Consider the following 21054-nt stretch of genomic DNA (forward strand, 5'->3'; position numbering starts at 1 on the left):
AGGGATTGATTGCAACCAATGTCATAAAACAATCTGTGTATAAATTTTTGAGTGAGAGAGTAATTTGCAAGTAAGCTTTCTCCTAAAGCACAAAAAAAAAAAAAAAAAAAAAAAAGCCATCAAATTAGGTGTGGGCAAGAGAACTGCACCGGATCAAAAGGGTTGAAGTATGGATCTCCGGGAGGATTCTGCACTCAGATTTCTTCCCAAGTGCCTTAGTTCTGTCCCACTTTTTACAAACAGAAACTATAAATCATCAATGATGTAATATGGGTGTGGTTAAGCAAGAAAGCTGAATCTAATCAGTAGCCCTATTCATCAAAATATTGGCAAACAGATGTACATTTTTATGTAAGTATACTTTGCATAAATAATTTATGTCAGAGATATACTTTTTTATGATTCTCCTCCTTAACTGATGAACCAACCTTAATCACACCAAATAAGAAGGATCGTATAGTTTCATTATCAGCATCATCGGCATTATTATAATAGGTGAGGTAGATACTACTGGTATCCCCATTTTGCAGCTGAGGACCTGGTATCAGAGACTTGCCAAGGTCACATGGCAAGTAAAGGGGAGGGTATTTGAGCCCAGGTCGGACTTATGCCTCAGCCCACACATTATACCATCTCTCAATGACCAGCCTGGGTCTCTGGATGCTAAGCAGCCTCTGAACCCTGCCTTTGTCCAGCCCAAATCCCTCCACCTCTTACCTTAGGGCCTGGGCGTCCTGGGTAACCTGGGAGACCCGGCAGCCCAAGTTTGCCCTGCAGAGAGATAATGGAGCAAAGGTCAGAAATTGTAGTCTGGACATCAGAGGGAAAAGGTCGGGGATGGCTGTGGCATGGGGGTGGGGGTCAGAGGGATGTGAGTTCAAGTCCTGACTCCTGCCTGCTGGGGACCTGTCCTTGGGCAGGTAATTCAACCACTTCAATTCTCAGTTTCCTTGTCTGTACAATGAGGGTAGAAACTCCTACTACATGTGGCTGTGGGGATAAAAATAAGATAATGTGCGTGGAATTGCTCTATAACCTGAGCCGAGGAGTTAAAGATGACAAGGGTGTTAGCAGCCTCCTGAGGTCAGACGCGAAAGGGCAGAGGTCAGAAGGCAAAGGGCTGGGAACATGATAGCTGCCAGATGGAAAGCTAACTGGAGGGTGGAGAGTGGAGAGGGTGACCAAGGTCCTCTACCTTCTCCCCAGCTGAGCCGGGGGGCCCCTCCTCGCCAGCCAGCCCCACCTGCCCTTTCAACCCTTCAGGGCCATCCTCTCCCCGAGGACCTGGGGGTCCGGGGTGCCCCTGGAATAAAAGGAGAGGCCCTGATGTCAGTCACATTGTCACTCCTGCTCCCTTAGCCCCAGTTCACCCCCTCCCTGCCTTCCCCAAGCCCCCTAGACACACAAGACCTCTCATCAGAAGCTCATCTTACCCTATCACCTTTAAGCCCCCCATCACCCTTGAAGCCTGGGAAGCCATCCTCTCCCTGGATGGAAGAGAACACAGAGGTTAGAGGCCAGGGCCTCAGGGAAGGGGTACAACCAGGGTCCCATTACTAAGGTTCCCCTCTGCTCCTCCCACATGGAAGCCCCTTCCTTCTCACCTTCTCTCCTTTCTCCCCCTGGAGGCCTCGGTTGCCAGAGGTGCCCTGAGAAATAAAAAAGCACTCAAGCTCCTTCCCTGCTTAAGAAAGGCCCCAAACTTAGCCTCCCTGCCCCAAATCAGCCAGAATAGTCCCAAGAGGACACTGGACTATGATGGGGTTGGGGCAGCCTCAGAGGAAATAACTTTTCCCCAAAGCCTGCTGGTGTGGTATGCAAGAGTCTGCCTCCCCCCTCCCTTCCAACAGGCAGCCTTCCAAGGTCATTTGTGTGGGGGTGTGCAGGGAAGGCCAAATTTCCAAGTAACTAATTCCCGTCTCCCAGGGACACTGTGTCCACAGCTCCTTCTGGCAGGAGAAAGAAGATGAACATTCCGGGCTCCAGTCTCATTCTAAAAGCAAAGGAATGTTTCCCATTGTGCTGGCTACAATGAGACTCTGTGCTTGGCAACCCCGCAACTCTATGCTTGGCTACAGTGTGACTGCTCAGCGCAAGTCTGGGCTCCACTCACACCAAACGTTGGACTTAGGCCACAGGGAAAACTGCACTTGGATACAACATAACTGAGCTCAGAGACTCCAATGAAATTGTACTTGGATACCATATAACTATGTGTTTGGACAATAGCACAACTGTGTCCAGACACAGTGCAATTCACTGAACCACAATGTAACTAAGCTTGTTATCTGACCTTGGCTGCTATATAACTGGATTCAACTATAACACAGGCTTAAGTGATATGTAACTATGCTTGGCTAGAATATAACTCTAAGTTTGGACAACAGCAGGCCCGTGGCCAGCTGCAATTTAGCCGCTTCCTTGATTAGAGTGAGCCCTGGTGGCGCAGTGGTTAAGAGTTCAGCTACTAACCAAAAGACTGGCGGTTTGAATGCACCAGCCGCTCCTTGGAAACCCTATGGGGCAGTTCTATTCTGTCCTCTAGGGTCTCTGTGAGTCAGAATCGACTTGAGGGCAACAGGGTTGGTTTTGTTATTGTTGTTTGATTAGAGTGTAATTAAGCTTGCCTACAAAGTGAAAATGTGAGGAGTCAGTTCCTGGCTACCACAAAACTGTTGTTAGACCACAGGTAACCTGTATCCGTAGTTGGCTACATGTTACTGGACTTAGCCCTAACGTCCCTGCCCTTGATCAACAGTGTAGATCTATTGAGCCACAGTGCAGCTCTTGATTTGTCTCAGCATCACTGTGCTTATAAAACAATGTGGCTCTGGGCTAGGGTGAGAGCACAGGCCTTCACTTGGCTACAATGCGCTGACCTGACTATGATGTGGCTTGTGTAAAACCAAAATCAAACCCACTGCTGTCAAGTTGATTCTGACTCATAGTGGCCCTATAGGACAGAGTAGAACTGCCCCAAAGGGTTTCCAAGGCTGTAAATCTTTATGGAAGCAGACTGCCACATCCTTCTCCCACGCGGCTTGTGTGCTTACGGTAAAATTGTGTTCAGCCTTTAAGGGGCCAAGCTGTTATCAAATACAAGGCAACTGATTGTAACTACACTGTAATGCTGTCCTTTGGCTGTTTAGCTCCAAAGTAACATACATTTCTGTATATTGTAGCTCAGACACAAGACACACTTCTTGTGTGGCAGGCTAATTCCTCTCTCCACATACTCAGAAATTCTGATGAAGCCGTTTTCCTAAAACCACTGATGAATCATCCCCACCTGTAGGCCCCAAGTACCACCTACCTTCACACCCCGAGGTCCAGGATAGCCCGAAGGGCCTGCTGACCCTGGTGGACCCTGAGATGGAGATAAGGTCAGTGCCATCCTGTCCTCCCCCCTCCAAGTTCTCAATGCTCTCCCCTCTCTCCCCTTATGACCTCCTGACTCCTGGCTCTGCCTACCGACCCTCATCCCCAATCCAACCTCTCCCTAGGTTACTCACCTGGGCCCCTTTTTCTCCCATGGGGCCCTCATGGCCTGGGTGACCCTAGAGAATAAACATTTTAAATTATTCAGGGACCTAGATTTATTATCCAGATTCACAAGCCAATCCTTTCTCTTTCTCCCAGCTCCCAGTTCTCACCGGAGGGCCATCAGCTCCTGGGAGACCTAGAATTCCTGGGTTCCCAGGGGGACCCTGAAAGAAGATGAACAATGAGGGGGGAGATGGAGGGTCTCAGAGCCCCACACTCCATTAGAAACAGCTCTACTTAGACATGCAGCTACTTCAAGGTTAGAGAGCAAGCAGATCCCAGCACTCAGGAAATCTATCCCCAGTTCTGCCCAGACCTGTTATGTGACCCTGGATAAGCCCCCCTTCCATTTCTGAGCTTCAGAAATCTCTGCCTCTAGGAGGGTTGAGAGAAGGGCTGTAACAGCAGTGTGACAGACATGTTGGGGTGTGGGATTCTCAGCCACACCCCTTTCTTTAGAAATGCCTCCTACCCACAGCTCCCACTGAAAAGGGATAGACCTAAACAGCATGAGGGGACCCCTGTGTCCTGCAAACAGTTGACAGGCCCAGAAGTGGGCAGTTTGGCCCAGCTAAGCCAATCAGATTCTTTCCTGAGATTTTGAGCTAAGAGACACAAAAACTATTATCATATGGATTTGAAACTACAAGGTCATGCAGAGCTGGGGCCTGAAATGGTGAAGAGGCAGTATAGACTCATATAGAAATAGAAGGTGCAGGTGAGGACAAACTAAAGTGTGTGCAGAAAGAAGCATATCTTCCTGGAGAGATGGAAACAGATGGGCAGCGGGACAAAGAGGACACCATAGGGCCCCAGACAAAGGGCTGTTCTGTCACCTGAGCCATGGTAATGCTTTCTATGACAGGCTCCTGTGGCTTTCCCTTTAATCTGACAGTATCTGTTTATGTGAGCTGGCCTTGGTGAGTTTCTGATTCTTGCAATCTATCCTTCCCCAACAATGACACTTTGTAATTCTGGGCTTGTTTAGGGAATGCTGCGATTTATTATTAGCCTCAGAGCTAATGGAAAGGTCCTGGAGGGGAGCTTTTCCTGGAGACAGAGCTAAAGGGAGCATTGACATGAGGGAGTCATAGGTAAAGCTGTCACTCACCTTCTCCCCAAGAATGCCAATGGGTCCCTGGGGTCCAGGAATTCCCTAGAGACATAAAAAAAGAGAGAGAGAGAGAGTAAGGGAAGGCACGAGAAAGGGGCAGTAACCTCCGAGGCTGGGAAGACTGTGGCTCACCTAAGGCCTTGGCTGACCACCTTCCCCCTCTCCCTCCCATTATTGGGAAAGATAGCTCAAACCTGGGACCCAGGGTTTCCCTGTTGTCCTGGAGGGCCTGGTTCTCCTGGAGGGCCCTAGGGAGAAAGTAATTGTTCAGTGGAAGGGTTCAAGGTATTGAGATGTTAGTGAAGTTGAAATGGGGGTCATGAGAGTGGACAAGGATATGGATATTCACAGGGGGAAAAAAAGGATCAGTAAAGTGTCATGGGGCCAGGGTGTCCAAAAGGGTCAGAGGTCGGAGGGTAGGACACATACCACATTTCCTTTGGCACCTGGAGCACCATCAATTCCAACTACACCCTGTGGGAAGACAAGGTGTGAGGCCAGGACTGGGAGAAAAACAGGACCCAAGTCTGAGACACAAAGAAGCGCAAGTGGAAAGGTGAGTGGGCAGAGAAACCAGGGAACAGAAATGGACATGCAGAGGAGAGAGAGGCAAGAAAAACACAGGCAAGTGTGCAGAGAGAGCGACATCTCACCGGGCGTCCTGGGGGGCCAGGGGAGCCCCTGGGGCCAATCAGTCCTCGAGGACCCTGCAAGGAAGTAGAAGCATTATCTCAGCATCACCACCAGTCCCTGTCCTGACTCTCTCCCCTAGACCAGACAAGCAGTACAGGGGTCCCTGATACTCACCGGCTCCCCAGCCTGGCCAGTGGGCCCTGGAGGTCCCTGTGCTCCCTGTGGAAAAGCGTCATCACTTGAAGAGGAGGGAGACACAACCCTCAGAAAACCACCTTCCCTCATCTGGACAGCCCCTCCCAGAGGATCTGAGTCAGAGCTTGAGGCAGGATCCAGCAGACGGAGCACATGTGATGCCATTCTGGTCCCTGACCCTAATCCCGCAGTCCCCAGTCTCACCTCCTACCTCCAAAAATATCCCTCAAGCCTCCTGACCCTCCATGTGGCCCCTCACCCTGCATCCAACCCCTTGACTGATCTACTCCTCTCTGACTCTTTCTGGCTTCCTAGCCTCCAATGTCTCCCCAAACTCTCCTCCAAACTTACTTTATCACCATCGTCTCCTGGGGGACCAGGCTGCCCAACATGGCCAAAGTCACCCTAGAGTGGGGAACAGAGGGGAATTCAGAGTAGAAAGGTGGGTGTGAATTCCAGCCACCCAAGAAAGTAGCTCAGGCATGAGGGGTGAGAACCTGGACACAGGGATCAAGGTTCTGACACTGGGGGTGGGAAGTAGGGCATGGAAGTTAAGAGGGGAACTTGGGTATGCAGGATGGACTCACACACTCACCCTTTGGCCCTTCTCACCAGGTAGCCCTGGCAAGCCATCAAACCCTCGGTCACCCTGTCCAAGGAGACAGCAGATGAACCTCAAACCTTTGATCCTGACAGTTTCCCCCAAGTCCCAATCCTGGCCCCATCACTTACTTTGGGTCCTGTGTCCCCTGGGAGGCCCCGAGGCCCATCTGCTCCAGAGCGGCCCTATGGAAGAGGTGTGCCCAAGGATCAAGGATCAACTTTACCTCTAATCCTACCCAAGATTAGGGACTCAATGACATTATCAATAACATCATCAAGATACCTAATACTATTCACTGAGCACCTTCTTCATGCAGAATCCTGGGTTGGGGGCTCCTTTGTCTACCAATTTAATCTCCCAAATATAACTCAAACTCATCCAATATTCTTTATCCCCAGTGTCCTTGCTCTAATCCAAACCACCACCATCACCAAAATTAAGAACCCCCAACTTCATTGTACTTATAACTATTGCACGTATAATTATTTGGAAGCATCTTGTTCATTATTTCCTCCAATGTGCCAGGTCCTTCCCTTGTAGATGTTGTGCCTTCTGCTTGGAATGTTCTTACCTCTCTTGTTCACCTGGTTATATTCAGATGTCAATCCAAGCATCACTCCCTCTGGCAAGTCCTTCCTGACTCTCTGACCCAGCCAAATTCCTTTGTCTTAAACTCAAAGAGCTGGAGCCATTCCCTTCCCTCAGTGCTCTTATCCCACCAATGACAGCAACAGACCCTGGGGCATAGTGCCAAGGCTCATGTTGGGAGTTAAGAGATGTATAAGGGGCGACCTGGAGACCTAGAAGTCACTCACCATCTTGCCTTCTCGGCCAGTGGGACCAGGGGGGCCCTGAAGGCCTCGAGGACCCTAGGAAAGAAAGGAAAGGAGAATAAGTAAGAGGAAAGACTTATTTTAAGTCATTCCCTAGGAAGGCAGTAATCATGAGGGTATCCTCAGTCCCTTTGGCACTTTCCCTACCAAGCACCTTATCATTTGGCCCTGGAGGAAGACCCTTTCCATCCAATCCTGTCCCTAGCCCCTCCAATCTCACCTGTAGTCCCATTTCTCCCATCTCTCCTTTCAGACCTGGATACCCAGGGAGACCCTTGGAAGAGGAAAGAGCAGGGAGTTCAGTTAGAAGGAGATGATCCCTCCCCACTGACACACCCCTCTCCTCCATGCAGCCTCCTTACTCACCATGGGGCCTGGGCGCCCAGTGAGCCCCACTGGACCAGGGGGACCTTTCATGGAGAGCTGTAGATACAAAAGGAAAAAGAGCCTCAGGTCTCCTACGAGACCCCCCAACACTCCCCACAAAGGCATGTTCAGGAGACAAATACACCCCTGTATTCTGACGGCCCTTTCTTAACCCCCATCCCTGCCATTCTCCTAGTTGTCCTCCCACGACCTCTCCCATCAGTCCGCTGAATATCTCCCCAATCACCTGAGCATGTTGCAGTACTGCCTGAGCCTGGGCCTGCTGGAAGGAGACTGAAGGTCCTTTGAAGGAGCTGCTTACAAACTGGAACTGGGGAGCAACTAATGGTGAGGGAATCCCTAAGGAGAAGCCTACTCCACCCCCTAGGTCTATGCCACCCTATCTCCTTCTTACCGGCATCATGATCACAGTGCCTGGTAGACCCCGGATCCCATCAACGCCAGGGGTCCCTGGGAGGCCAGCAGGGCCCTGAGAGACAGAGATAAGGAGGAAAGAATGGAGGTAGGAATAAACAGAGATGAGAGATAGATATGGAGGGGGAGAGGAAGACAGAAAAGGAGAGAGGCAGAGAAAGATGGAAGCAGAGAGATGGAGAGAGGGAGGCAGGAAGAGACAGAGAGAAAGATGGCAACAGAGAAACAGAGGGAGGGAGAAAGAGTCATAGACAGTGGCAGAGACCAAGGCAGACAAAGAGATGGAGGCAGAGGACAGATGACAGAGGTACCGAGACATAGGAGGAAGACAGAAATGAAAGATACTCAGAGACAGAGATGGACAGAGGGAGAAAAGCAGGGGATAAATGCTCAGAGACAAAAAAGGAACCAGAGAGATAATTCATGGATTGGGAGAGAGGTCAGCAGGAGGGGTCACTTGGAGCCCCAGGACAGTGTCCCCACTCCCAGCCCTCAGACCAATGTTCAGACCTCCTTGCTCCCAACCTCAGTTCTACAATCTAAAACCTCACCTCCTCAAACAGACACACCCAGGGAGAGTTTCTTACCGGTAGGCCAGGGTCCCCAGGAAATCCTGGAGGGCCAGGAGGGCCCAAGGGGCCATCCGCCCCCTGTTAGGGACAAAGAAGCAGAGGTCATAGGAAGTCCAAGGTTTGAGCCAGGTTGACATCTGACCCGCTACTGCCCCTGAACCTACACTGGCCCCTCAATTCCACCATTAGTCATCCCTGAGCCTTCAGTGCTATACTGACACACACTAAACCCCCAATTTTACACTCCAGTGCCTGTTTTGACTCATCCATTGAGCCTCAGATGTTAAACAATCAGGCAACATTACACTCCAACTCCCACCCCAAGGACACAGCACTTCAACTGGAAGGGAAAGACGAGACAAGGGAAACACCACCATGACTTACTTGGGGTCCTGGGGCTCCTGGAGGCCCCTCAAACTGCTGCCCCTGAATGGAGAGATGAGTGTGATCCCCATCCTAGTCCAGGCTTCTCAACCTCCTCCCAACCCCAAGCCTCTTCACCTGTTCGATCACTGCTGGCTCTCCTTTTGCTCCCTTCTCTCCAGCTACCTAGAGAAGGGGAGTGAAAAGAAGAGATGTGAACCTTGGAACTCCATCATGGAACCCATAGCAACGTAACCTCACACTCATCTTCTACACCTTCTCCCCACACATGAAGGGACCACCCTCAGAGCTGCTTCTGCCATCCTTTCTTCAACCAGCATCAACCTGGCAAAGCTACATTGAGGTGAAGAGTGTGAACTCTAGAGCCTGGCTCCCCAGTCCTAATCCTGGATCTGCCACTTACTAGCTGAGTGATGATATTGGGCAACTTACTCGATTCCACTGGCCTCATCTGTAAAGCTGGTGAATGAATAATGATTATATAAACCCCATATGAAGACGAATGAGTTAAAACAACATTTGGCATATAGAAAACACTGAGGGTAAGCTAGTCGTGATTTTTCACCTCCTCTGTCTAATACCGAAGCTGGGTCCCCTTCTTTATCTGCATTATTTATTTTTTATAATTTGTTTTATTTCTGTTGCTGTTGTTGAGAATATACACAGCAGAACATACACCAATTCAACAACTTCTACATGTACAATTCAGCAACATCGATTACATTCTTCAAGTTATGCAACCGTTCGCACTCTCCTTTTCCAAGTTGTTCCTCCTCCATTCACATAAACTCGCTTGCTTCTAAGTTCCAGTCTAATCTTTGGAGTTGCTGTTGTCAATCTGATCCCATATAGATAGAACTTAAAGGAGTACATGCTCAAGGCACACCTTCTTTACTAGTTAGACTAAATTAGTGTTCAGTTTTAAGAAGACTTCAAGGAGTATTTCTGGTTTAAGGTTTAAAGATTACCTCAGGGCAATATTTTCAGGGGTTCATCCAACCTCCATAGCTCCGTAAAGTTTGGATTCCATGAGAATTTGAAATTCTGTTCTCCATTTCCCCCTTTGTCTGTGTTATTTTCTTGGGCAATTTCATCCAGTCCTTAGGCTAAAGATGACATTTCTTGACTAATGAGTCCCAAGTCTTTATCTCCAGCCTGGAGCAGAATCCTGAACTCCAGAATCTTCTAACCAACTACTCACTTGACATCTCTATGAGGATGCTAAACAGGTGTCTCCAATTTAACATGTGCAAAAAGGGATCCCGGACACTATCCATCTCTCTCTCCTTCTGGGTTCCCCATCTTAATCAATATTCCCACCGGGCATCTACCCAGCCATCCTTGCATCTTGCTCTTCAACCAGCGGCAAGGCCAAAATGGAGCGTGTCATAAATCCACCGATTTCTTTCCATTCCCGTCACCACCACACTCTTCCAGGTCACCGCTGTCTCTCACCTAACTGATTGCTGTTGAGTTGATTTTAACTCATGGCCACTCCATGTGTGTCAGAGCAGAACTGTGCTCCACTGGAGTTTCAATAACTGATTTTTCAGAAGCAGATTGCCAGGCCTTTCTTCTGAGGCACGTGTGAGTGGACTCAAACCGCCAACCTTTAGGTTAGCAACCAAGCCTGTTAACTGTTCACACCACCCAGGCAGGGACTTTTCTCTCACCTTTTTTTAGTCTATAGGTTTCTCGGCTGCCGCTCTGGCTCCCCCTACAGTTCACTTGCCACTCAGCCGCCAGATGGAGCTTTTAAAAGTGCAAATCACATCAAATTCCATCATAAGTGGCTTCCTACCGTGCTTAGACTAAAAGCCAAACTCATCACCCTTCCCACAGAGCCAGCCATGAGCGCAGTGCTTATCACACTGTTGGTGCTCAATAAATATTTATCAAATGTACTGGGATGGTAGGAAGGCATTCTAGACAAGATAAACAGAAGCCAAGAGAAAGAATGTGATCCTGTGTGAATCCAGGTAGGAGTCCCTTCCCCTGCACATAACACAGCTACCCAGACTCACCGGAAAGATCTCGAACTGGGTCCTTGATGGCTGCTCCACTGCCCGGAAGATGGGACCCATGGTGAGGCTACCTGATTCCTCATCCTCCATGGGTGCCTCAGTCTTTAGGCTTTCTGGCTCTGTTCCGTTGTCAGGGTCCAGACCCCCCTGAAGGCATTGGGACATATAAAAATTTGACCTTAACCTCCTCATTTTCTGCTACTAACCCCTTGCCCCACTCCATCCCAAGCATTCCATTCCAGCCCTGTTCGCTTCCCACCAACCTCTAGAATGGTGACATTGTGGCCAGTAGACACAGTGGTGGTGATGACCAAAGGAGACATGGGGGTTAGAGGCAGAGTTTGGGACGGCATTGCTGTCGTGGGGATGTCAGCAGAGGTCTGGAGCAGGGAAAGAGGTTGTGTCAGGTCTGGGATGCAGGGGTCAGGTAATCAAGACAAAGGAGGGGACAGGCCCTGCCCCTGGGAGCTCCCAGTCTAGGAAGGGGGACAGAGGATTCCCAAGGAACATCAAAAGGGTGTAGGGGTAGGGGTCTGGCCAGTGGAGGCAAAGGCAAAGTTGTGCTGGCTGGACCAGAGAAACTAGCAGGGGCAGCCATTATGGGTGGAGGAGAGGCAAGGCTGGGTCTGGTCCCAGAGCCTGGGAGACAGAGGGGAACTGGCTCCAGAGTCCAGTGGTCAAGGTCAAGGTCCAGCACTCAGGGCCAGACTCCCGGAAGCCTATCCCACATGTCCTGTCCCAAGGCGAGCTCAGCGGTCAGCCAGCCAGGCCGAAGTCAGAGAGGGAGTGGCAGCTCCCTGGTCTGGACAGCTGCAGAGGAACTGGGTCAAGGCAGTAGGGGCCCAGGTGAGGGGCCGAGGCAGTGGAGGAGGATGGGGCGGAGCCAGTTGCTCCTGGCATCTGTGCCCTGGGCCTGAAGTCATAATCTCTTTGCCCCACAAGTGCTGAGAGCAGAGCTAGTGCAACCAGTGAAACCCCTCCAACCTAGGATCCCCTAAACAGTGACCTCTCCTGGTACGTCTACCCAGTTAACCCCAACTAATGACCCACATCAATGGCACCTAAACAATTATTTCTATAACTAGTGACCCCTCATTAATGATCCCCATCAGTGACTCACAACCAGTGACCCCCCCCAACAAATAATCCCCAGTGACTCCATTAAAGACCTCAAACCAGTGACCCATGCAAAGGACCCCTAATCATTGACTCCCAAATAATAACCCACTTGAATGGCCCCCACCAAATTATTTCTACAACCATTGACTCATCAGTGGTTCCCCAATTAATGACCTCTATCATTGGCCCCAACCAATTAGTCCTCAACCAATGAGCCCTACCAGTGATCCCCTGCAACAGCCTGTAACAAGTGACCCTCCAACTAATAAGCTTCATCAGTGACTCCTAATCAATTATTCCCCCAATCAGTGATCCCCTAACCAGTGAATACCCTAAGTCACCCAAATAGTGTCCCTAATCAATGACCCCCAATCAGTAATTCTTGCATCTAATTACCATCAATCACCTCCTAACTAATAACCCTCTACCAATGACCCTTAACTAAGAAGTCCCACAATTAATGATTCCCTTGAATGACCCCTAACCTAGTGACACTGGTAACACCAACAGCACCCCCCATCAATGACCTCCAACAGTGAACCCCAACTGGTAAAGCCCCAAAGATTGATCTCATCTTATATCCCCCAACAGTGACCCTCAGCTAGAAATTCCTAACAGTGAGGTGAAGTAGTGCCTCTAATTAGTGACTCTCCCAGTTAATAACTCTCATCAGTGACCCCCAAGCGGTGAACTCCAAACAATGACACTAATGAGCCCATTGTCCATCCCCCCAGTTAATGACATCTAAACAGTGATCCCCACCAAGAACTCCCTAATAACCAGGTGACTTATCTTAGTATGGAAACCCTGGTGGTGTAGTAGTTAAGTGCTATGACTTTTTACCAAAAGGTCAGCAGTACACATCCACCAGGTGTTCCTTGGAAGCTCTATGTGGCAGTTCTACTCTGTCCTATAGGGTCGCTATGAGTCAGAATTGGCTCAAGAGCAACGGGTTTGGGTTTGGTTTATCTTAGTATGTCCCCCAGAACTGGGAGTGGGGTGAGCAGAGTTGGGGGAGCTCCTGAGATAGGACCAATCTCCACATAGTCATCAATTGGCTAAGAGAAGGCAGAGATCAGGGACCGGAGACCAGAAGTGGGGATCATGTATGAAGAGCCAAAGGTGATCAAAGGCCAGACATCAGGCAGTCAAAGAGCAGAGATGAGAGGTCGCTGATTCCTTACCTGGTTCTCCAGGGAGGCAGAAGTTGGACTCGAAGTCATAGTTTCCTTGTTCTTCTTCTTCCTACCCTTCCCCTTGCGACCACGCCCTTTCTTCTTCCCCTTCCCTTTCCGTCTAGGGGGAGGGGTTTCTGGCTCACCCTGGGGGGCCTGGGAAGCAAGCCTCAATCAGGTCCAGAGCCCTCTTCAACTTCCCACTCTCTTAGTGGAAACCCCATCACTCAGGTCACCTGGGGTCATGCTGGCAGGGGGTTCACAGGAGTCCACAGTTCCTGCGTTTTGAGGCCAGGGCTCATTCAGCCCTGTGACCTGGGGTCAAGGTTAATCATACATTCCACCCAGAGTCAAGGGTCACTTAGGGAGGCCTCTGACTATTTGAGGTCAGAGGTCACTTAGCCCTGTGCTTGGGGTTCAGAAGTCACTCATTTCTGAGACCTGGAAGCCAACTGACTCAGCCTGTGGCCTCAGGTCAGCAGTAACGCAGCCTCTCACTCACTGCTGTGGCTGAGGGGTCCAGGTTGTCACAGCCAGGAAGGTATTGCTCACAGGCCTGGAAGGCGGCCTGAGGATCTGAGAATATCAGCAGCTCCTGAATATCTCCCTGGAGTAGGGGGTAGGAGAAGGGAGACACAGGCTGACTCTGACTCCCATTCCCTGGGATAACCTGCCCACCTCCCAGCACCAAGGCTTGATATTTCTCCACCCAGAGCACCCTAAGTATAGGGAGAGGTTGGCCCCATTACAGCAACACCTCTACCCCCTGAAACTGAGAGAAGGAAAAATTCTATCAGGGTCACACAACCACAAACCACACCCCACAACATCTGTCACATTAAGGCCACATTTGTTCCTTTACTCTAAGGCAAATAGTGAGCTCCTACTATGTGCCAAGTGCCCTTCTGGGTCCTAGGGATAAAGAAGGGAAGAAGATAAACGAGGTCCCCAGACTCCTGGAGGTGGTACATATCACAACCACACACAGCACAGTCACTGGCAACAGTCACCACCACACTAAAATCAGAGCTGTCCCACACCCACAGCTACACAACACCACACCTTGCTGGTACCCAATGTCACAACCACACTCCATACAATCACCAGGGGCAGATTAACCAGTAAGCACTAGTTTACGTTAAGCAAGGTACACGCGGACTTACCTGTGTTTACTTACTAAGCTGTAGTGCACAATTTCACATGAGTTTTGTGAACCACAGATTAATAAGCACAAGGAAGCCCGTACATACCTTGCTTATTGGGTAATTCACCTCTGTCAATCACACACCATCACAATAACCACAGCACCCATTACAGAGAGGCAAATCACAGCCATGCTTGCTGTGACAGGCAAAGGCGTCCACCTCACAGTCAGACATCACAACCTTATCCTCCCGAAACAGGCCAAGTGTGCACCATCACAACTTACAGTTCTGTGGCCCTACAACTTCACACCCTCACCGTGACAATGCATTCAAGCATGGTTCTCCCTTTCCTAGCTTCCTGGGACTACGCTGAACCTAGATCTCCCCATTCCCCAACCCCTTCTCCAGATTCAGGTTGTGGACAAAATTCCGTCCTGTCCTCTGCCTCAGTTTCCCCTGTTGCTGAACCTTTACCTCAAAAGCCTCCTCCCCCTGGTCCTGGGTCCCCAGCACAGTGAGTCCAGCTGTGCTGATGGATCGAGGTCCTTGGTGCAACATGGAGGGCTGAGGTTCACAGTCAACAACCAGGGTCACCATTCTGCCATCCACACTGACTGCCACACGGTGCCACCTACAGAGGGACAGCCTCAGTGGAAGTGCTTCTCACCTCACCCCTTCTTGGACCCCCACCCTTTCTACACTCACCTGCCATCTGTGAGGTTGACCTGCTGGGGAAGGGGACTAACAGGGTCACCTAGGAGGCCCAGCACCGGCCCCAGCACCAGTCCCAGCTGCCGGGCACCTGTCTCATCATAAATGGACAGAAGAATGGACTGGCTGGCTGGCTGGCCCCGCAGAGTGACCAACACGGAGAAGTTCTCAGGGAATTGTCCATCTGGTGGGCAGAGGGAAAGGGGCAGCTCAGGTGGCACAACCCATGCTCCCAGGATGGCCCCAGTCCCTCCCACCCTGACTCACCTGGAAAGAGCTCCCACGTGGGGACACTCAGTGTGCTGGCCTTACCCACCCTGAATGCCCGGTCTCCCTCTGGGGCCCTATGAGGGCAGAAGCCAGGCCCCTCGGAGACCCCAGCCTGGCCTCTGTGCACGCCCAGAGCCTTCAGTACATCCACCAGGTCTGCTGCAGAGAGAAGCCGGGATGGGGGTGGAGGACAGTTAGAGGAAGCCCAGACTCCATGTGAGTGGCTCAGGTTGCGGGGTGGGAAGTCAGTTCCTCTTCATGTTTGTGGCTCAGAAAAAAGGAACAGGCCTGGAACCAGCATCCCCCTCTCCCCACCCCGCAGCTGTTCCGGCCTCATCAGACTGTTGACTTCTGTTTCTTTTTTTTTTCCCCCTTAGTGTTTGGTAAGAAAAAAAGCTGACCTAGTTCTGGGATGAATCAAAGCTTCCTGGCCAGAGCCCCAGTGCCTGACTGTCCCCATCTCCCCACTCCTCCGCACGGGCTCTCTGGGGCTGCTTTCTGAGCCTGGTGCCCCCTTGGCAGGCAGGGGTGGACTATCCAATACGCAAGGTAAGCACAGTGTTTACCATGCTTACCAGATCATCTGCAGTGAACAATTTCACATTTTTCATCACATCAAAGATTCTGCTTCTAGCTATGGCTGACATCTGTCTCTCTGCCACCGCCACAGCACCCTCCTACAGAGTCAAAGCCTCTTTTCAAATTTACTATCCCTGACAGGAACAGATTACCCAGTAAGCAAGGTGAGCACAGGTTTACTTGTGCTTCTGTACAAATCTTACTTACTTATTAGTAAGTAAGCACATTTAAGTCATTGCTTACCTTGTTTACTGGGTAATCTGAACCTGTTGCCAGGGGAAACTGGCATGGAGAGGAAGGGCTCCTAAGTATGTTCTTCCTCCCTCAGGTCTCCTCCCTCTGACTATCAACCCCTCTGACCTCTTCCCTCTGAACTTCTACCTATGACTTCCTCCCTCTAGCTTCCTCCTTCGAGCACCTTCACCCATGACCTCTGATCACCACCTCCCCTGACTTTTTTCCTTTGACCACCTTCTTGGCCATTATCTTCTATGACTTCCTCTCTCTCACCACCACAACCTCCAATATCCTCCCTTTGACTACTACCACTTTGAATCACCTCTCTGACTTCCCCCTCTGACCACTCTTTCTCTGACCTTTCCTACTGACTTCTACAATCCTCCCCCTCTGATCATCTTCTATGACCTCCTTCCTCTACCTGACCCCAACCTCCTCCCTCTGACATTCCCCTTAGACCTCCTTTATCTGCCTTCTCTCTGATTTACTCTTCTGGCCTTCTCCCTCTGACTACCTGTTGACTTCCTCCCTTTGCTTATCTCAGTCTCCTCTGTCTGACTATCCTGTGACCTCCCCATCTAATCACACTTCTGACCTCCTCCTTCTGACCACCTCTCTCTGATAACCCTTTGACCTCCTTCCTCTGACCCTCTCCCTCTCTCATCCCAGCAAAGGAAGGAACTTGTCTGGCCCAACCAGATCCAAATCCAGGCCAGCCCACCAGCCCAGCCCAGGCAGACAAGCCAGCACTAAGTGGAACCACATGGCTTGGGCAGGGGTGGGTGGGGGCTTCCCCTGGGACCAAAGCCCCTGCCTTATTCCCTCCCCCACCCCCACCAGCCTCCTGTCCCACTGACCCCCTGACCCAGCCTGTTGGCAGGAGCCAGATTCTGCAAAATCTGCCATGACCTCACCCCTGGAGGTGGCTCTGCTGACCTCACCATTGGGAGCTGGGGTGGGGGGCCAGACTTGGGAGAGATAGGGGCTCAGATGACAGACCCCCTTGCCAGTCCTTCATTAACCACACTCTACAGAGCCTGACTCTAACCTCTACTCCCTCTTGCTCCAAACTCCACCCAGCTCTTTCTCTCTCATCTTCCCCCTCCTCACCCCCTCTCTGTCCCACTTTTTCTGTCAGTCTTTCCAGATCTCTCTCTGTGTCCAACTCAGAGCCTCTCAGTCTCACTCTCTCTCTCTTGCTCTCACTCTCACTGTCTCTCTCACTGACTCTGTCTCTTGGTATCTCTTTGGTTCTTCCATCTCTCTCTCTCTGCACCTTTCTATCTCTGGACCTCTCACTCTCTCTGGGGCTCTCTATCTCCATCTCTTTGTGTGGATTACTGCCCTCCCCAACTCTTTCTCCACTCCCCGCCCACCAGACCCAGTCTCTAATTGCTTGTTCTGTGGCTGGGCTATCATTAAGAGGTATTTGGGTTAGAGCCCCCTGGGGCTGAGATCTGGGCTCCCAGGCTCCGCTGACCACAAGGGTCACTCCCCCATGGAACCATTATCCCAGGAGAGAGCTGTGATCCCTGACCTGACCCAGAGTGGCTCTCTCAGGCTGTCTCTACCCAGACCCCATCCTCTATGCAGTGAGAAGGGGTCTCCCCTCTACCACCGCTCACTCATACATAAAAAGTCCTTTCCAGCATCTAACCCAAATGCCTCCTGCTTCAATCTTGTGTCCCTTCTGTAATGACCTTTCAGAAACTGACTGCCCTTTCTTTTCATGGCTGGCTTCGTGACAAGGAGACACACAAGAGGCATTGAGTCCTGCCTGCAGGGCCAGGGGGTGGGGGTCTATCAGGGACCAAGCTGCCCTTCCCTCACAGACTTTCTCCTGTCCTGGTCAGGGCCTCAGGGACACACAGGGTGGGGTCTGAGATGTGGACGGAGGCAGGCAGGGATTAGGCTACAACATGGCTGGGATCCCCCAGGTATGTGGGAGCACATGGGTGTGAGTGTGCATGCAGATGTGTGTGTGTGCTATTGTTTAAGTGTGTAAGGTCGTGCAAGGATGTGTGACTCTGAATGAAACAGGGAATGGCTGGGCATATAATTTGTTAATGTGTCAATGTATGGAAGTATTTATTTGATTTGTGATGGTGAGATTAGGGACCGTTGCTTCTAAGTGTAGCAGTGTGACTGGGAGCCAAGGTCTTGGCTGTGAGCTGGTGGTCGTATGGGGCAGTCTGGTGAATCTGTGCCTGTGATGGCCCGTGGCTTGTGATGGGGGCGTGTGGTTATGTGTTAGAGTGTGACCAAGGCAGGGAATAGGGTATTGGCTGTGAATCTTGACCATTTGCATGTGTGCCTGTGGGAACATGTGTGAGAGCCTGAAAGTGTAGGAAGATGACAAAAGCTGTGACCATGTGCTGGGTCACCGATGGGGTTGTGTGGGCGCAGACATCGGTGTTTAACATTCCTGGCATCCCAGGGGACTTATATTCTGAGTGGATGCCTGAGACTGCACACCATGTGCATGTGTGAGCGTGGGAATGGGCACAAGCTAATTTGGGATTACCCACATGGGCAGGCACCTCCCCGGACTCAAGAGAAATTGAGAAAAGATGGCGATGGTGGTGGAGGCGATGGTGGTGGGTGCTCCTGTTGGGTTTTCAGGCAGGACCTGGCCTGGGGTCTTACAGATCAGGGAAGTCCGCTCAACCACCTCCTGAAGAATCACAACCACCCCCACCCGGGGCACCCCCCACCTCAAACCTTGCAGGGCGGGGTGTGGCTTCTAGCCAGATGCTAACAGCTGGGCATGCGTCAGCGCTGACTCACCCGCCTGGAGGCCCCCGGGACCCCTAGGGGGCCCCTGAGAAATTCCTCAGGAAAAACACGCAAGGCTCGCGCAGCTGCGGGGAGCAACTTCCACTCCCGCCCCCGCCCCGCCCCGCCCCGCCTCGCCCCTCACTGCTGGCCTCCTGAGGCCCTGTCCATGGTGCTGATCCTGGCTCTGGGGAGCTCGGGGCGGGGGTGGGGGGGTTAGATGGAGGGAAGGATGGATGGGGGGTAAAGAGGGAGAATGGTGGTGAAGCCGCTAGGGAAGATGCAAAGGGAGCTCTGGACCCCCGAATAGCCCCTCTCACACTTTCTCCCACTCACTATCACCCTCAGAATCAGCCACTTACATCCTCACAGGCAACTAGTTCCAGCCCAGAATCACAACCGCACCCCTTATAGGGTCACCCCGAGCCACACAATCACACCCTTAACACACACACAGTTATTCTCAAAATCAACCACACACAGAGACACACTTGCACACCCAACATTGCACAACCACACACCCTCCTAGGGAATCGACAATCACCCACGTTCATACAACCAACAACTCCCACACCCTAGCACAGAAACACAGTTTCACCCCAAATGGCCACACACAGAACTCTGTACACATACGCACACCCCTATAAATTGCAACCATTCCCACATACCTGCTGCGTAAAACACCGCCGCGCTTATCCCTAACCCCCGCAACTGTCACACCCACAAGTGGCCCAGAGTTAGACACTCGGTTCCCACATCACACCGCAGCCACACACACTCGCCCTTAGCGAAGCGCACGCCGCCATTCCCGATTCCACCCCGTCTTTGGGGCCTCGCTGGATCCCGCACTTGGGGCCCTGTCGCCTCCCTCCCGACTCACCAGCCTGCGTCCGGAACAGAAGCTGCAGCGCAGCCAAGAGCAGGCAGAGGCCGGCCCGCGGCTGGCCCAGGCCCCAGCCGCTCCCCATCCGCGCGGGGCCCACACGCAAGGCAAGCGACCGGAACGGGCCGCAGCGGAGCGCGGCGACTCCACCGGCTCAGCGCGCTCCGTCGGCCGGCTGCACTCGGGAACTGGAGGAGACTGCTCGAGACCCCGCCACAGCCTCGCCCTGCTCTCCAGCGCCGGCGGGAGGAACAGCTGGCAGGGTGGGGGGGAATTGACAGCTGGTGAGGGAGTTGGGAAAGTTTGTGCTGAGCTCTGATTGGCCAGCTGGAGCGGCGCCCCGGGCCGGGAGCTGGGCGGTTCTTGCCCCACCCCACAGTGAAGGAGGAGGAGGATCTCTTCCACCCACCCCTAGATTTTGGGTCCCAGACTTACCCCGAGCCCTTTCAGGCCCCCTCAAAGGAGGTTTTAGCCTCAGTCAGACCTTCAGCCTCCATCCAGGCTCTGGAAATAGAGGGTACATCTTTATACGAAATCATTTTTGTCTCACCCAGGTCCCCAAATGAGGTCCCAGCCTTGCCCCCAACTTTTACCCAACTGTCTTACCTCAGTCCCCTAACACCACAATAGAAGTTAGCAGTCTCACTCCAAGCCCTTCCCCCAGGCTTCCAAGTAAGGGGTCCCCATCTCACTTCAAACCTCACCCCAGATCTCACAATGGGGTTTCCAGCCTTATCCCAAACCCTCATCTCTCCACCCAAATTCCAGAATTGGGTCTCCTGACCGCATCCCCAAACCTTCGCCACAGATTCCAAAACACAGCTCCCACTGTCACCCCAAACTCTCAATCCTCAAAACACCCCTAACCCTCATTTCCCCCATTCAGGCCTCAGATGGACAGCCCAGCCCTGATTCCAAATCCTAACATGTCCCCCCCAACAAATGGGGGACTCCGGCCTTTTCCCAAAGCAGGTCACTGCCCCCACAGAGGGGCAGGGTGGATTCCTGACATCTTTGAGGTGAGGCAGAGCCCCCTACTCTCCTGGGACACCCCTCCCCCCAGTGCGAAGAGGCCCCAGGGTGTCAGGTAGCGCTGTCTGTGCGATTGAACAGGCGCAGACATGCATATGAGGGAGCTTTCCCAGAGGGTAAGGAACCAAAGGGGCGTATCCTGGGCCCTTAACTGCACCCGCCCCATGGGGAAGAGGGGAGAAGCGGGCAGTACCTCCCTCCCAGCTTCTGGCTCCTCAGACAAAGAGTCTCTGTATCCCTGGAGAGGAGGGGAGGAGCCCTATCTGGCCTGAGGGGGGCGATGGGAGCCCCCAGCGGAGAAAAGAGGGAACCCCCCCCAACAACCCCTTCTCCCTCCCGGAGAACTTCAGAGGTTGAGGCCTCTACTAAAAGGCTCTCACAAAGTCCCTGCCCTGCCCTGCCCTGCCCTGCCCTGCCCTGCCCTG

General features: G+C 52.0%; 1 protein-coding gene across 2 annotated transcripts in view; it reads right to left on the bottom strand.

Annotated features, from left to right (window-relative positions):
• COL5A3 (collagen type V alpha 3 chain) overlaps positions 1–21054 on the bottom strand; it is a 44542-nt gene that overhangs the window by 22979 nt on the left and 509 nt on the right. The window contains exons 2-33 of one of the 2 annotated variants that reach the window (XM_049876813.1): positions 20033–20101; positions 19595–19852; positions 15121–15282; positions 14848–15037; positions 14617–14773; positions 13500–13604; positions 13007–13153; positions 10967–11083; positions 10704–10850; positions 8797–8844; positions 8680–8721; positions 8311–8373; positions 7704–7778; positions 7536–7619; positions 7289–7345; positions 7143–7196; positions 6905–6958; positions 6218–6271; positions 6081–6134; positions 5837–5890; positions 5465–5509; positions 5311–5364; positions 5087–5131; positions 4852–4905; positions 4655–4699; positions 3654–3707; positions 3513–3557; positions 3314–3367; positions 1605–1649; positions 1434–1487; positions 1196–1303; positions 718–771 (exon numbers count right to left, since the gene is read on the bottom strand). In XM_049876813.1, coding sequence (XP_049732770.1) covers positions 718–771; positions 1196–1303; positions 1434–1487; positions 1605–1649; positions 3314–3367; positions 3513–3557; positions 3654–3707; positions 4655–4699; positions 4852–4905; positions 5087–5131; positions 5311–5364; positions 5465–5509; positions 5837–5890; positions 6081–6134; positions 6218–6271; positions 6905–6958; positions 7143–7196; positions 7289–7345; positions 7536–7619; positions 7704–7778; positions 8311–8373; positions 8680–8721; positions 8797–8844; positions 10704–10850; positions 10967–11083; positions 13007–13153; positions 13500–13604; positions 14617–14773; positions 14848–15037; positions 15121–15282; positions 19595–19682 — 2409 coding nt within the window. In that variant the 5' untranslated portion in view covers positions 19683–19852; positions 20033–20101. Of the gene's footprint in view, positions 1–717; positions 772–1195; positions 1304–1433; positions 1488–1604; positions 1650–3313; positions 3368–3512; positions 3558–3653; positions 3708–4654; positions 4700–4851; positions 4906–5086; positions 5132–5310; positions 5365–5464; positions 5510–5836; positions 5891–6080; positions 6135–6217; positions 6272–6904; positions 6959–7142; positions 7197–7288; positions 7346–7535; positions 7620–7703; positions 7779–8310; positions 8374–8679; positions 8722–8796; positions 8845–10703; positions 10851–10966; positions 11084–13006; positions 13154–13499; positions 13605–14616; positions 14774–14847; positions 15038–15120; positions 15283–19594; positions 19879–20032; positions 20102–21054 lie in introns of both variants that reach the window. The other variant, XM_049876814.1, reaches the window with a different exon arrangement.

Source organism: Elephas maximus, chromosome 3 (assembly GCF_024166365.1).
Source record: "Elephas maximus indicus isolate mEleMax1 chromosome 3, mEleMax1 primary haplotype, whole genome shotgun sequence".
In the NCBI taxonomy this organism is placed as follows: domain Eukaryota; kingdom Metazoa; phylum Chordata; class Mammalia; order Proboscidea; family Elephantidae; genus Elephas; species Elephas maximus.